We start from the raw sequence: 15,097 nt of genomic DNA, 5'->3' as shown, positions 1-15,097 counted from the left end.
CATTTTTGTTGCTTCCAGGCAGCTCCTGCCCCTGGCTGGAGGGCTACGTGTGTCCCCTTCTCCCAGGTCGCTCATCCACCCAGCCCTTGGGCCCCGGGTGGACAGCCTGTGTTGGCCCCAACCAGATTGGACATCCCCATGGGAAGATGGACCATCAGCGGAGACGCCCGGCGAGCCTGGTCAGGGCTGACAGGGAGGCCCGGCCCAGCCTGGGGGCCTCAGGGGGTCCCTAAGGAGGTGGCACCCAGGGAGGCAGGGGCGGCCGGACAGAGGGTGCTCGGGGCGGGGCTCGGAGGTGTGAGAAAGGGACTGGCACAGGAAGCCACGCCGACGGGGCTCAGCAGCAGTCCCAGTCGGGTCTGGTTTCGACCAGGAGCACTTGGTCTGCACGCCAGAAACTTGGGTGAAAAGCACATCACGGCCGGAAATGCGACTTCTTCTCCATCCCCGACCTCTTCCCTCTCCTGGTCTCACACGTCCTCACGCCAGGACGGAAAGGACGGCTGAGGCAGAGACGGCCAGGGCCCAGCGGTCTGGGCATCAGGGCCAGGGGTGTGTGGATGCACCTGTCCAAGGCCTGGACCCAGAGGGCAATCCCCCGGACCCCACTTTAGCCAAAAATAACCAGAGTAAAAGTGGGTGAGTTAAACACACACTTTAAAAACTTCTTTTTTACAAAAGTTATCTTCCATGTGAAGAACGGGCTTCTGTGGGAGAATGCCAAAAGGTCCTAAAGCGGCAAGTTTGCAAACCAAAGGGCCTCCGCTGGATGAGGCTCTAGGGCTCGGAAGCAGGGAGGCCACAGCCCCTCGGCTGAAGCTGGACAGGCCCCCCATCACCGCTTCCCTGCTCTGGACTCTGAGCCAGCGGACAAGCACGCACAGGAAGACGCCACGGGGACCGTGGGCTGGGTGGGAGAGAGGTGCTGGGCCCACAGGGAGGTGGGGTGCTGGGTCTGGGGTGGAGTCAGGGGAGAGGTGGAGGTGCCAGCGGTGCGGGCGGCCGCCCAGCCCCTGCCAGGTGCGCGGGGAGCGGGGGGCTGCCTCCATGGGCGGCCACGGAGGGGAGGGCAGGATACCCTGTTCAGAGGTTCTGGAGAAAGCAGGGCTCCTGGGCGACTGCGGGCTCCATGGCCAGCCCTGCCTCCATTCCCGGGGGGAAATGCTGTCCTTTGGGAAGCGCGGGCCCCGGTGAGGAGCAGACCCCCTGGACAAGGGCCCACGGCTGTGCCGTAACCACAGGGCCAGCCTCTGTCCGGGCTCCTGACCTCCTGCCTTTAGGAAGCAGAGTGGAGAGGAGAGCCTGGAGCCCCTCCCAGGCGCTTTCTCCCCTTCTGCTGATGGGGCGCCCAGTCTCTCCAGATACGAGCCGCTTACAGAACGTGGTGCCCGTCTTAAGCTGCACATTGTTGCGTGTGCACGAAGTTCCCCCGAGAACAGAAAGCAGGCGTTTCTCATAACTGTCTCAGGCTTGGAGTACGAGGATAATTTTCCTTAGTAAACGCTGGCCACTTTATCATTGACAAGACACTAGCCTTAAAAAATTGTCAAAATGCCTTCCAATTTCATACCAGCGTACGAACAGCAAGCTGAATTCCAGTTATGATGAGAGGCTGGCTTCCTTCAGAAACGTGCGAGGCCCACGCCCCCCAGCAGGGGAACAAGGCCCCAGCTCAGGCCCTGTCACCTGCAGGAGTCTGCACAGCACAGAAGACAGCGGCTTCCTCCTGCTGTGACTTCCCTGTTTTCATTAAGTGTTGGCTCCAGTGCACGTTGCAGTGGTGTTTAGCGCTGAGGCTGTGGCCCGAGACAGGAGACCGGCTGCCCTCCGAATGAGAAATAACAAAAGCAACACAGCGCCAGCCACCTGCGGTGCCTGCCCTGGCGTGTGGAGCCGGCAGAGAGGGCTGACCTGCTGCCTGTGTGGGGTCTCCAGAGAAACCTATGAGCTAATCCCGTGTGTCACCTCCCGCCCCAGTCCAGATGCCCCCGGGGAGGGCAGAAGAGCAGCAGAGGCGCCTGGCCTGGGCTGCCGGGCCAGAGGAGGAGCTTGGCTGGGCAGCCGGCACCAGGCCCAGCAAGGACGGGGTGGGCAAGCCGGGGCCCTGCACCTCGAGTGTTGAGCTCCACCATCGATGAAGGACACGATTAGATATTAGATTCCACTCCTCAGATGTCCTGGGCCCAGCTTATCAGGAACAGGACAGCTCCCTTGCAGCACTCGGGCTTCTAACACGGGGCTTGCTGGCCGGCTGCGCGAGTGTTTTCTTGACCTGGCAGTCTTACTTTTCACTCAAGTTAATGAATCGTTCCTCAGATTTATTCATCAGTCTTATGAGTTTGTTCATTGCATGTCAGTGCCAGGGAACCTCAGCCGCTCTGGATACCTGGGCCAGGCTGCTTTTCTGCATCTGTAAGGCTGGTCGCTAGTGCCTTCTTGGCCCCCAAGGTCCTGGCTCCTGCTCAGATGTCACCTAGCTTTCTGAGCAGTTAACAAATCAGCCTCCCTCCCCCATGTTTATGCTGGTCCCACCAACACATGCATCTGTGTTCATCTACAGTCTGTGAACCTGAAGGAAAACCATCCCTAAGGAGTTCAGGGCCTGTGCCTAGCCGGAAAGCAGGCACATAAGTACCCACAGCGGGCAAAGGGCCAGTGTCCCTAGGTGTGACCGCCATAACACAGACGTCCCACCACACCTCCCTGCCGCATCGCCAGGGAAAGACGGGGCCTGGGCGGCGGGTGTGGAGGAAGACGCCCTCAGACTCCCTCTAGAGGGCGCTGCCCCCGGGACCCGGCCGGCTCGCCCGCCCCTGCTCTGCGGCGTCACCTGTCTGAACAGCAGCTCCTGCTCGGTGGGCTGCCGCTGGCCCGGCGCCACCTCCTCCTCATCGCTCTCAATGGGCTCCTGCTTCACCTGCACCCCGGCCAGCGTGTGCGCCTCCTTCGGCCCCGAGGGCCGGTCCAGGAAGGGCTCCTCCAGGAGGGCCTGGTGCTCGCGCAGCTCCTCCTCGGTCTCCTCGGGGTGGCTCTCGGGCTGCCGGGCCGGCTCGCTCGCTTTGGGGATGATCTGCAACACAGAGGTTAGGGACGGAGCTCGGTGTGACGTGGGGCGAGTGAGATCGCGGGACAGGAGAAGGCTGGTCACAAAGCCCACACCTCAGAAACACAGGGGCCAGCCTCTGAGGGTGCTGTTGCACACACGCGTGCACGCACACGTGCTCACATGCACGCACACGCACACACACACACACACACGGGTGCCGGGCGCTGTCCGAGGTGTTGAGAAAGGTCACAGCCCGGCATTTGGTACCTGCTCTTAAGCACCTGTGTGCCTGGCGCAGCGAAGCGCAATGCAAGTCACAGGTGTGGACCCACGTCCACACCTGGGCGTGAAGAGGGAGGCCTCCTTCCTTCGCGGTCACAGCTGCCAGGAGAAACCCCGCCCGTGCCCCCCCCCCGCCACCTCAAGCACATGCACGTCCCAGACGCCGTGGTGGCCCTGCCTCCCAGCCCCCGACGGGGCCCACGGGGCTCCCCTACTCGGCCCCGGCCTCTGCGCCCACTCACTCCTCGCTGCCCGGTCTGCCCCGGGCCCGCTGCCCGGCACACCACGCTCCTCAGCAGTGCGGCCCTGTCCCTGCTGAAGGTTCCACATGCTGGGGACTCCCAGACGCAGGCGCCCAGCCCAGGCCTCGCTCATCTCCAGACCTACCGCCCGACGGCCTGGTACGCATCTCTGCTCAACGCGGACACCCAGGGCACCGGCTCTCGCTGGTCCTTCCCCTTCAGCGCCTGCCCAGCACTGACCATCTCATGTCTCAGGAGAGCACGCTTCTCCCCGTCCTCACGCTCTGATCCCATCCTGCACCGGGCAACCTGCATCTCCTGCTAGATCACAGCCACGGCCTTCCGAGGCCCCTCTCCCGTCCACCTCCGTGTGTCAGTGACAGTGGGCTCTCAATGTGCCACCACCCTGCCTAAGCCCCTGAAACTCTTCCTCTCGTCCTTACTTTGCTCCTCTGCCGTCGGCCCTGCTCACCCTCCCCCCTTGACCTGCCACCGTCCCCTCCAACCACGCCATGGCCGTCCAGACTGCAGTTTCCTCCTGACGGGCTCCCCACGGCTTCCCTCTGTCCCAGATCCCCCTGGGCTGACGCCTCGACACCCCTTAGGCCTCCAGTCTTCTCCGGGAGGCGTCCTTTGGCCTTCCGGGTGGAGGCTGGGTGATGCTCACCTGTGTCCACATCCCCAGGCTCCTCCAGCCGCAGGAGTCACTGCAGCTCTGCAGCTGCCGTTTACACAGCCGCCTGACCTGCAGCCTGCAGTTCAGGTGAGGGTAGGGGCCACTGCTGACTTATCCACGGGGCACGTGGTAATTATTCATTAAACGTTCACCTGAACGACTGGGTAAGTGAATGCGCCATTCAGGGAGTGGGAGGGTCAAGGTGGAAAGTGAGCAAGGCCAGCATCAAAGCACACTGGGGGCCGCGAGAGAGCAAGTGCCTGGCCCGATGGGGACGAGGCGGGGACCTGGCCTGGCGAGCAGGGGACCAGCAGACGCACATCCCAGAAGTAGGTGCTGTGGTCGGCCGGCCCGCCAGGGCCTGGGAGGACGAGGGCCTGCCCTAGCCGCTGTGACGTGGGGGAAGGACAGGGCCATGCAGCAGCAAGGGGGCAGCATCTCCAGGCCTGGGACACGGCAGAGGGAGGGCCGTCCAGGATGGCGCCCTGGGTCTCGGGTGATGAGGCTGCCGCCCCGGGCACGGGGGCCAGAAGACAGACAGGTGCTGGGGGCACAGAGGTCTCGGCCGTCCCCGGTCTGAGGGGAAGTGGTGAGCTGGGAAGAAGCTGAGAAAGAGGAACAGACGTGGGGACCCCTCCTCTGACGTGGAGACTCGGGCACAAGGAATGTCTCAGAGCAAATTAATAACTGAACTGCTTGACTTTCTGTAAACTGTGAAAGAACAGGCCCCAAATTTCAAAGCCCCAAGTCTGAAGGTCGCTCTCCACGCATGATCCGTCCATTCGCTGTGGGAAAGGAGTCAATGGGGCAGATGTGACTGGTGTCAGGGCTTTAAGGAGACGCGGAGCTCTCGAAAGCCCGTTTAGGTCCCTGCCGTGCGAGAGATCTGCCCTGCAGGGGAGAACGAATCTTGCCACCACTCCAGACTCTGTTTCTAGAAGGAAACCGAGGTCTTCAAGGAAGCCTAATGTTTTCTCGTCCCGGGCGTTTGTATTTTAAAAATTCCTTACAGAGCCGCCTGTGCCCTCACCCACACCTGGAGGCAGTGAAGCCTGGCCCACAAGGGACGGATCCGGGACACTTGTGCCAGTGCTGGTATTCCATTAGCTTGTAACCAGCCAGGGGTCAGCTGTACCTGGCGGGTACCAGGGCCCAGCCCCAGAGGAAGACTGAGCTAAAGATGCCCTCCTCAGCACCTGCCTTACTTTGCTGAGAAAACAGAGTTTTGATTGGGCTAGGGATTTATTTTATGCGATCATCCCTTAAGTTGTTTGTAATGAACACTGTAAAGGAAAGCAACCTGTGAAAGCCAAGCCGTGGGGACCCCAGGCCCCTTCTTTACATCTGCCTATGGCAGCTTCTCATCAGAAAGTTTCCGTCCAGCTGAAACAAGGCGGCCAGAGCTCCGGGAGCAGGTCAGCGCCGCTTCAGCAGAAGGCGAGGGGGTGTGAGTGGAGAGAAAGCCGGGGCGGGAGGGTGCTGGCTGGCAGACAGGCTCAAAACTCTATTTCGGGTAAACAATCCGCCAACCTCACATCCAGGTGCTTCGACAGATTTCTCACAGTGGTTCATCAAAAAAAATAGTGTCTTGAAGTCTGTTTTTGATGATTTTGAGATTTGTCAATCCCATCTGCTGCCCACACACCTGGAGTCCGCGAGGCCCCATGATGAGCTTCGTGCCTGGACAGAGTCCACTCGGGGTCAGACTGTGCCTGCCCCCCTACCTGCCCCTCGACTGGGGCTGGGTTGAGGCAGGGAGGACCCATCTCTGCCGGAAGAGGGCGCTGGGCCTCTCCCGGGCCCCCGGCATGTCCGCAGGCGCCTCAAAACTTCAGCAAATGGCATCATAAGCCTCGGCTTTAGGACCCACGGGGCCAAAGCTCTCTCGTTCCTGCTGTCCCCCAGGGCCTGGCGCAGGGTCTGATAGGTGACAGGGTGGGGTTTGTGGGAGGTTTACTGAGCGTGGGGCCTGAGAAGGTGGCTGGGGAACAGACCCGGTGAGAGGACGCCACGGCAGAGGGACGGGGAGGGACACAGGAAGGGGGGACAGCAGCCAGGATGGATGTGGGGGCGGCCAAGGCCCCTTGCGATGCGCTGGAGGGCGAGGGTGTGAAAGAACTGGCAACAATGGACAGCGGGGTGGAGGTCAGGGAGAGGGACACGGGACAGGGACGGGGGCGTGGACAGCAGGGGGAGGGCACGGGGATGGGGGCTCCCAACACCATGGACTTCACCCTCCAGATGAAGGTCCAGAAGGCAGGTGCTTTCTCAGAGCGGGTGGCAACCTCCTCTCCGCTCCGTGGAAAGATCCCAAAGGGTCAGGGGACTGCCTGCAGGGAAATGACCCTTGGGGGCTCAGCCAGGAGGGGCCCGAAGGTCAGCAGAGAGGTGGGTCCTGGCGCAGTGAGGGGAAGGCCGGGCAGATGGAACACGGCAGCGGGGAGCACAGATGCTCCAGGCCCGGCTCGCGGAGGGAGCCCAGGCAGCTGAGGGCCGGGGAGCGGGTACTTCGGGGGAGGCGGGGACGCCACGTGGACAGAGGGGGCAGGAGAGAGGCTCCCGCAGGGGAGGCCGAGGGGGAGGGTGGGGCCCCTGCAGGGGACTTGGAGAAGCACGGTCACTGTCAGGAGGGAGGCCCCAGCACCGTGGCCCGAGGGTGGCCTGCCGGGGGGTCACCTGGAAGCTGCGCCTGGTCCTGAGGACGCCAGGGCTGCTCCAGGCCCTACGGCAGGCGGCCTCTGAGTGGGTAAGTATATCCGGGGACACAGAGGAGGTGGAGGCCCCGGGAGCAGCGACCGAAGGGTAGAGGGTCCTCGTCGTCCGGGAGGAAACTGGGTTGTGACAAAGCTGAGAACATGATCTCCGAGAAGAGGAGAGCCGCCATGGGAAGGCGCACTCAGCGGACAGAAGCTCAGTCCTCACTTTCTTCCAGCGCTTCCCTTTCAACTCCAGAACTACAGCACGGTTTTGAGAACAGGGTAAGACACTCCACATGCCCCTCGCCTGGACATCAACAGACGGCGGGCCATGGAAACAGAGGCAGAGGCCGCCTGTCCTGCTGACCTGCCGTGGGCTGTCGGGCTGCCGGACCCAGCCGGCAGATGTGTCAGCACGACGCTCTCCCCAGAACCCCGGGGAAACCGTCCACCGTGGGGCTTTGAGGGACGGGCTTAGCAACCATATCTGCTATATCTGCTGTGTCCTACAGATGAATTCAGTACCCGTACCCACTGTGTGTTACATGTGAACTTAGTAACTGTGTGTGGTCCTGGTGACCTGTATTTAAGTTTCCTCCGTTGTTCCAGTAACGCCACTCGTGGCCTTTTTGGTCTGATTTGGGTCCAGCTACAGGTGAAAATTTGTCTTCAGGTGTCCCGTACGAGGCTGACATTTCGGGAGAGTCCACGTACTCTGTAAAGTGCCCTGGAGGTGGAGGAGGGCTGCCCCCTCAGGAGAGACGTGGGCGGTGCCCCGCGGGGCCCTCGGGTCGGGCATGTGTCCGTCAGCGTGGAGCCGGGCCATCAGGGGTTGGGGTGGTGTGAACGTGTGGCCTGTGGACGTCAGTGAGAGGTCTGTGGGCTGTGTTCTACTTCTTTCCATGAATGACAGGCATAAAGGTTCAAGGGCTGGATGTGCAAGCCTCAGAGGTTTCCACATGCGTCCTCTGTCCCGTGTGGCGGGGCTCCTGCCCCCGGCCCGGGCACACCCGCCCTCACCTCCCAGGTCAGCCTGGGTGAGGAGTGTCCCCTCCCTTCCCCCTGCAGCTTCACTGTCAGGGATCCCAGGGGCATGACCCCCATCCCTACAGCCCGTCCTGGCAGGATGCAGCACCTCTTGGGGGGTGGAAAGTCCACACTGGGGTGGGGGGGAGGGCTGTCCCCACGTGGCGGCCTCCCTGTGACGTCGAGGGGCCTGCCACACACCCGCCAGGGGTCTTCTCTCAGCAGTGACACCGGTGTGTGTAGCCAGTCTCCTTGGGCCACGGCCACAGACAGAGGTCTGTTTCTCTCCCTGTCCGTCTGTGAAACGCAGCTCTGCATCCACAGGCCGGGCTGGTCACTCAGCAGATCCGGCTCCGTGAGAGGAAGCAAGGCTCACTGCGGGTGAGTGTGACAGCGGAAACGTCGGCGGTGATGCAGCAGCAGACGGGACAAATGGATCAGCTCTTTGCCTCCCAAAGGCCTTTAGGATCTTGGGAGCACCCTCTCATCAATTAAACGAGAACAGATGTAACTCATGTTCGTAACAAGAAGCTTCTAAAAGCCAGACTAGAGTTCAGGGCCCAAACCTAACTGGTGAGCAGGCCAGTATTTAAAGGTCGTTGGACACACTTACCATTAGACACCCAAACAAACGAGGCCCAGTTTTCATATTCACCATGGAGGCTGAACAAGCAGTGAAGCACGCAAGGAATGGCTGCAATCCCGGTGCACGCTGGCCAGGGCTGCAGGGAGCTGGCTCGGGGGCCGTCAGGGTACGAGCCCCCCAAGATGAAGGGCAGAAATGGCAGTGCTGGCGGCACTAGATGTGACTGTCAGCTCCCTGCGCATCCCAGGAGAACAGCGTACAAACACGTCAGTCAACTGTCATTCGCTATGGCAAATCAATCACAGAACAAAATCCAGGGGGATCAGCCAGCTTCTAAATCACTCTGTGAAGAATGTACCACACATGAATAGGTGTGTCCTGTCTTCCTAAAACCTCCTACCCATCCATCACTCGGTTAATGACGCAGTACAATTAAGAAGCCGCTCGGGGGCTTCCCTGGTGGCACAGTGGTTGAGAGTCCGCCTGCCGATGCAGGGGACACAGGTTCGTGCCCCGGTCCGGGAGGATCCCACATGCCGCAGAGCGGCTGGGCCCGTGAGCCATGGCGGCTGAGCCTGCGCGTCCGGAGCCTGTGCTCCGCAACGGGAGAGGCCACAACAGTGAGAGGCCCGCGCACCGCAAAAAAAAAAAAAAAAAAGAAGCCAGTCGGTATTAGGAAGGTGACGTGAAGTGCCTTTGACGCTTTGACACTTGGTGGTGCCCCGCTTGCCCACCCTGATCAGGTGCCTTTCTTGCCCAAGTGGGGTGCTGGCTTCAGTGGCCCCTCCCACTACTGACACCGCCCTGTGCTGCCTGGTAGGAAAGCCCGCGCAGCCAAGGTGGCTCCGGGGTGGGGCTGGTGAGCCTGTGTCCCAGCGTCTGGTGGGCAGCAGGGGCCTGGGCTTGGCCTGCCCTGAGCATCTGGCCTCATCCCTGGAGAGGGCGGGGTCCCTCCTCACCTCTCCACCTTGCACCTGCCGGGCACCTCACCCGCCGGGCACCTAGACACATGACCCTTCCCTCGTCCCTAGGCCCCTCCCCTCCCTGACCCTTCCATCCCCAAGGGAAGCATACAGAGGCCTAAGCGCATCTGACAAGTGGAGCACAGGTGACCCACCCGAAAAGGGGAAATGACGGGTGAGCTTTCATGGGAAGCAGACACGTCCGTCATCAGGTCTCGCGGCCCCCAACCCACTGGCGTCCTCACGTTTCCTTCCGAAAATCCCCAAAGCTGCCTCCTATCACCTCAACCTCTTATTTTAACAGTTATTTATTGAGATGTAATTCATACAGCATAAAATTCACGCCCTGTAAATTGTATAACACAGTGGTTTTTAGTATATTTACAGAGTGATGCAACCGTCACCATAAGCTGCGTTTAGAACGTTTCCACGGTCTCATAAAGAAACGTCACACCCCCACAGCCCCCGGTGGCCACCAACCTCCTTTCTGTCTATGGATCTGCCTGTTCTGGACGTTTCACGTGAATGGAATCACGCACCATGTGTGTGTCAGTCTTTGTGCCTGGCCTTTTTCACTCAGCACCACGTTTTCGGGGTTTACCCACGTGTGGCCTGTGTCAGTGCTGCTTTCCTCTTTGTGGTTCAGCAACGTCCCATCGTACGGACGTGCCACGCTCTGTCTATCACGCACCATGCGATGGGTACGGGGGCTGCCCCCCGCCCACCCATCTGGAGCAGCGCTGCTCTGAGCGCTCGTGGCCCGGCCCTGGCCCTGAGTTCTCCCGGACAGACGCCCCCGAGCTGCCAGGCAACGTGGTCGCTCCGTGTTTAACCTTCGGAGGAACCGCTGGGCCACGTTCCCAAGTGGCTCGTCTCCTTCTCTGACAGAAAGAGGCTTCACTCCGAATGCGAGCATTTAAAACAAGCCACTCAGAGTTGCTGCTCCTCTGTGTCCGTAACCAGCAGGGCCACCCTAACCTTGCCGCTGCTTCCTGTTGAAGGGGGCCGGGAGTGACCGCCCAGACCTTGGAGGGATGCAGACCTGTGGGCGGGAGCCCTTGCCGTGAGGCTGCTGCAACAGGCGGGCAGGGCACGGGTGCCGAGGGGCTCGGAACCCGTGCTCTGGGGGCCCCGTGCCTCCGCTGGGGACTCCCTGCTGCGGGTCTGCTTGCGAGGCTTCAGTGCCCGGAACGGACCCCAGAGAACCGTGCGGGCTCACGCGCACCGCCGGCCCCGGCCGCGCCCGAGCGCCCAGGCCCCGCCCCCGCCGCGCCCGGGCCTCACCTTGCTGAGGTGCAGCTTGTGCTTCTCCAGGAATTGCTGGTGCTGCTGCTGGACCACCAGGTGCTGCAGCGCCTGCGCGCTCTGGGGCAGCGGCGCCGACTGCGTGCGGCCCAGCGGGCGGTGCTGCCGCAGCTTGTGCGCGGACGGGGACACGCGCTCCGCCCCCACCAGGGGCTGCGCGTGCAGGGGCAGCGCTCCCAGGCCTGCCAGATAGCGCTCTGGAGAGAACACAGCGGGGAGAGGCAGCAGAGGGGAGGGGAGAGGGCCGTTGAGTGACTGACGGAGGCCGGCCGGTCTGGCACCGCCTCCCTGCAGCCCGCCGGGCCTGCTCTAAGCTTGGGCTTCAGGGCAGAGGCCTTCCATCATCTGGTCCCCGGACACCCAGGTCCAGGCCGTAGACGAGAGTAGCCCCGGCACAGACGTCCTCAGGGGGGCCCACGTCCGGCTGAGGAAGGGGCCAGGGTTCTGGTGGCTCCAGAGCGTCCTGGAAGAGCAGGCCCTCCCCGACAGCCCACAGAACCAGGGTGGGAGGATCAGTGGTCCCTAGGGGTCAAACCATCTTAAAGTTCTCTTAAAGCACAGATTTTATACACAAAGAGGGCACTAACACTAAAAAATCCTGATGCACGTTGCCAAAATCTCTTTCTATGAATTTCTGGAAAGGTTTTGCTACCAGCTGCATAGGAAAAGGGCAGCTTGGCCGCACCCGTGCCTGGACTAAGTTTTTAAGTTAGGAATCTATATTGACGGGACAGGGTCTTGTTTGAATCTGTGTTTGAATCTTGTTTTAAAATGCAACCTCTTCATGCAAAACCCAGGAAGGTAAACGTTTTTCCTCCTGTATTCCTTTGTATTCCAACCATCAGTATTTTTTTTTAATGAGTTTTGATTGATTTTTATTTATTTATTTATTTTTGGTTGCGTTGGGTCTTTGTTGCTGCACGCGGGCTTTCTCTAGTTGCGGCGAGCGGGGGCTATTCTTTGTTGCGGTGCATGGGCTTCTCATTGCGGTGGCTTCTCTTGTTGCAGAGCATGGGCTCTAGGGCACATGGGCTTCAGTAGTTGTGGCAAACGTGCTCAGTAGCTGTGGCGCACGGGCTTAGTTGCTCTGCGGCATGTGGGATCTTCCTGGACCAGGGCTCGAACCCGTGTCCCCTGAATTGGCAGGCAGATTCTTAACCACTGCGCCACCAGGGAAGTCCCAGTATTTTTTCTTTTACAAATTGTTGGTTTAGATAGTTTACCATTTTTCCCTGGTTCCATGGGCAAAAGGGTATAACAAACCCATCCCAGGCCACCTGAGTGTCTTTTCCCTGGCACCTGAACAACATCAAAACATCACTCAGGCAGACTATGACCCCAGATCAGGGTGTCTGACCAGGAGAAACAGCAGGTGAACTGACACGCCAGCTCTCGGCTGCCCGGAGAGGCTGGCTCCTGCGACGGGGCACCTGCCCGAGGTGGCCCTGCTGACAGGTGGGTGGCTCCTGCCCTCCCCCAGGGTCTCCAAAGCCAGCGGGGCTGTGTCGCCATGTTTAGTCTGAGCCTGAGACCCCCGGTGGGTGTGGATTCTCAGTCTTTTCCTGGTCCCTTCGTGGGGGTTATTTCTGAATTAAAAATACTACTTTGTGCCAAGAGGAAAAAAAAACCCTCAACTCTAACAAAACTGTCCCTTGTTACGTTTTCAAAAAGTTAATCAACCACAGTTCCCTAAGCCACCATCTCTTTTTATCCAAACCAGTAGTTTTCTGGAAAGGTAAGTTATCTTAAACTTTATTGTCTGCTTGGCTACTAAATTAAAGTGAATAACTCAAAATGTATTAGAGATAGAATAGAATCATTCTCTCCCCAGCTTTCTAGAAAAGTTTTTTAAAAAAAGAACGGCATCATCGTAAAGAAGGTCTTTCAGAATTCATCAATTGTTGATGTAGGTATTGTGGGGTTTAAACCATTTCCCGGAGGAGATAAGGACGCCAGCCACACAACGCTGCATTTATGGGATTAAAAGGCTACTTAGTTACTGAAAAGGTCCCTTCTTGGAAAACATCCCTTGTTGTTTTTAAAGCTCCTGTGGACCCCCAAGGATGAGGGTGTAACAGGTGATGGGACAGCAGAGCCCTGCGCTGGGGTCACCTGGGCCGACCCCACATCATATCCCGCAGAGAAGCTTCTCTTGCTTCTAGAGGAGGGAATACTAATTCCATGGAGATCTGAGGTCCGGTTGGACACAGGCTCAGGAACAAGGAGCTCAAGTGGGCCAGCGAGGCTGGGATTCCGGTTCCTGCTGCTGCTGCGGGTTCTCCAGGGCTCCCCTCTCTCTGATCTGGGCCTCCAGTAGCTCAACGACGGCGCAGACGCCTGCCTTCACCGGGCGACGCCTCTCAGAGGACACAGGCCGCGGTTCCCGTGGGGGCGTGGGCGTGCGCTGACGGTGGAGAGGCCTTACACACCCCGACGCCGGCGATGCTTGGGTTTGACACGGAGCTGCCCGGGGTGCAGGCCTTTCGGGCTGGACCCCAGTTTTGTTCTGCCTCCATTCCTCACCTCTCACCCCCATCCCACTCACCCCAAATTTGACTCCAGTGCCTCTGGAGGGTAAAACTGTGGGGCCACCATGCTCGGGGACAAGTGTAGTGATCAGCATCCCTGAAAACTGGACGTCCCGACCTTCCAGTAGCAAACCCATCGGCTGGCAGGTAGTTCCCGGTTCAGAACCTAAAGATGACCCCTTAGATCATTAACAAGAGTTTTTGATGATAACTCAAAAGCAGTTGGTTTTCAGTATATGTTGTAAAACTTTCAAGCATGAGGGCACAGTAAATTAGGATCAAATTCTGTCCTGGGTGACCAGCTGTCTGCAGAGGCCAGCTGGGTTGGGCGGGGGGAGGGCCCAGGCTGCCCCTCCCACAGGGACCTGCTTCTGAGTATTTGTGAAATGATGCGGTTCTAGCTCTGACACTGTCTGTCTGTCCATAGTGACCACCAGCAAGCAGGCAGGTCTGTGGGCCGACCACTGGGGAACCTCAGGGAAGCTGCCAGAGGCAAACATGCAATGACCCTTCCTGACTCTGCTCAGACACCCCGCCTGGCATATGGCTCCATTGCAGAAATGTCTACTGTGTACCTTCCAGCATCAAACACCAAGGGGGTTGGCAAGGTCATAGGAAAGCCCAGCGCCTGTTCTCCAGGGGGACGGAAGCATGCCCAGAACTGCCTGCACAGAGTGCCCGGGAGGAGGACCAGGGGGCACCTGAGCAGGGCCTGATGCAGAGGAAGGGCTCTGAGAAAAGGGCGGTGGGTCCAGAAGGCGCCGTGTGGCCCTTGCCAGTGCTGAGCGAGCGGCATCCCGCGTGCTGCGTGGGAGGAGAGAGGGAGGCCCACGCAGGCTGCTTCCACGCTGAGAGCTGGGGCTGCGCGCCACGCCGGAGCTGTCCGACAGAGCTTCCTGGGCTGACAGTGTTCCACGTTCCTACGCCCCACAGCCAGTGGCCACGTGAGCATCTGATGAGTCACATGTGGGTCTCCCCGTCAAATCTTTCCCTCTGCTGTTAGCTTTCAGTTTCAATGTGGATGGCCACACTGGTACAGCTCTGGACCCTGGCAGGGCTTCCCGGGCCTTCCTACGAGTGTAGGGTGACTCCAGAGATCCCAGGATCCGGGAGGGGGCGGGGAAGGGCCCATGAGACCCCCAGGAAGGACGGACATGCCAGCAGGGAAGTGAGGGAGAGAGCGAGGGTGAAGGTTAAAAAGGATAAAAGACCAAGAGTCACCACCACAACCAGAGCACGTAACAGCTGAGGAGGGAGAGAGGTCAGGGCCGCCCCGCTGACACTCAGGGCTCAGTAGGTCCCTGTAAAACCCAGGGAGGAAGCTGAACACCCCGCTGGATGGTGCCTGGACCTGGGCTGATGACCCTACGGCAGGGCCCCCTCATTTCATGGCGAGCCCCACGCACTCCGTCACTCGGAAAGTTAAAGCTTTTTACACTGTTGTTGCTAGGCAAATTTCATAGCAAATCTATTTTTTTCTAAATATAACCACCCCTTAGATGGGGCACATTAACAAAAATGTTACTGCTAATAGAAACCCACTGCCCACCAGAGCCAACCCTGGGCTTCCATCACGTGTCCGACGACCCAAAGGGCAGACCCATCAGAGGGGCCGTCAGCCTGCTCTCAGGAAATTAACCAGAAGGTGTGTCTGACGCTCCTGCATCCATGCGCCTGGCTCTGTGAGTGGACTCGGTCTATCCGCCACAGCCTGGCATGCGAAGGGCAAGTCCAGAAGTTCTGTGGGG

At 59.7% G+C, this 15,097-nt stretch overlaps 1 protein-coding gene across 4 annotated transcripts in view; it reads right to left on the bottom strand.

Annotated features, from left to right (window-relative positions):
- The window catches only part of HDAC4 (histone deacetylase 4), a 292,563-nt gene that overhangs the window by 51,298 nt on the left and 226,168 nt on the right, over positions 1-15,097 (bottom strand). For all 4 annotated transcript variants that reach the window (XM_082630080.1, XM_082630082.1, XM_082630081.1 and 1 more), the window contains exons 12-13: positions 10,801-11,018; positions 2,831-3,070 (exon numbers count right to left, since the gene is read on the bottom strand). In XM_082630080.1, the coding sequence (XP_082486206.1) occupies positions 2,831-3,070; positions 10,801-11,018 (458 nt within the window). The remainder of the gene's footprint in view (positions 1-2,830; positions 3,071-10,800; positions 11,019-15,097) is intronic.

This window comes from Mesoplodon mirus (genome assembly GCF_964341445.2).
Source record: "Mesoplodon mirus genome assembly, chromosome: 8".
NCBI classification, from domain to species: domain Eukaryota; kingdom Metazoa; phylum Chordata; class Mammalia; order Artiodactyla; family Ziphiidae; genus Mesoplodon; species Mesoplodon mirus.
This window is presented reverse-complemented; position numbering and strand designations above follow the sequence as displayed.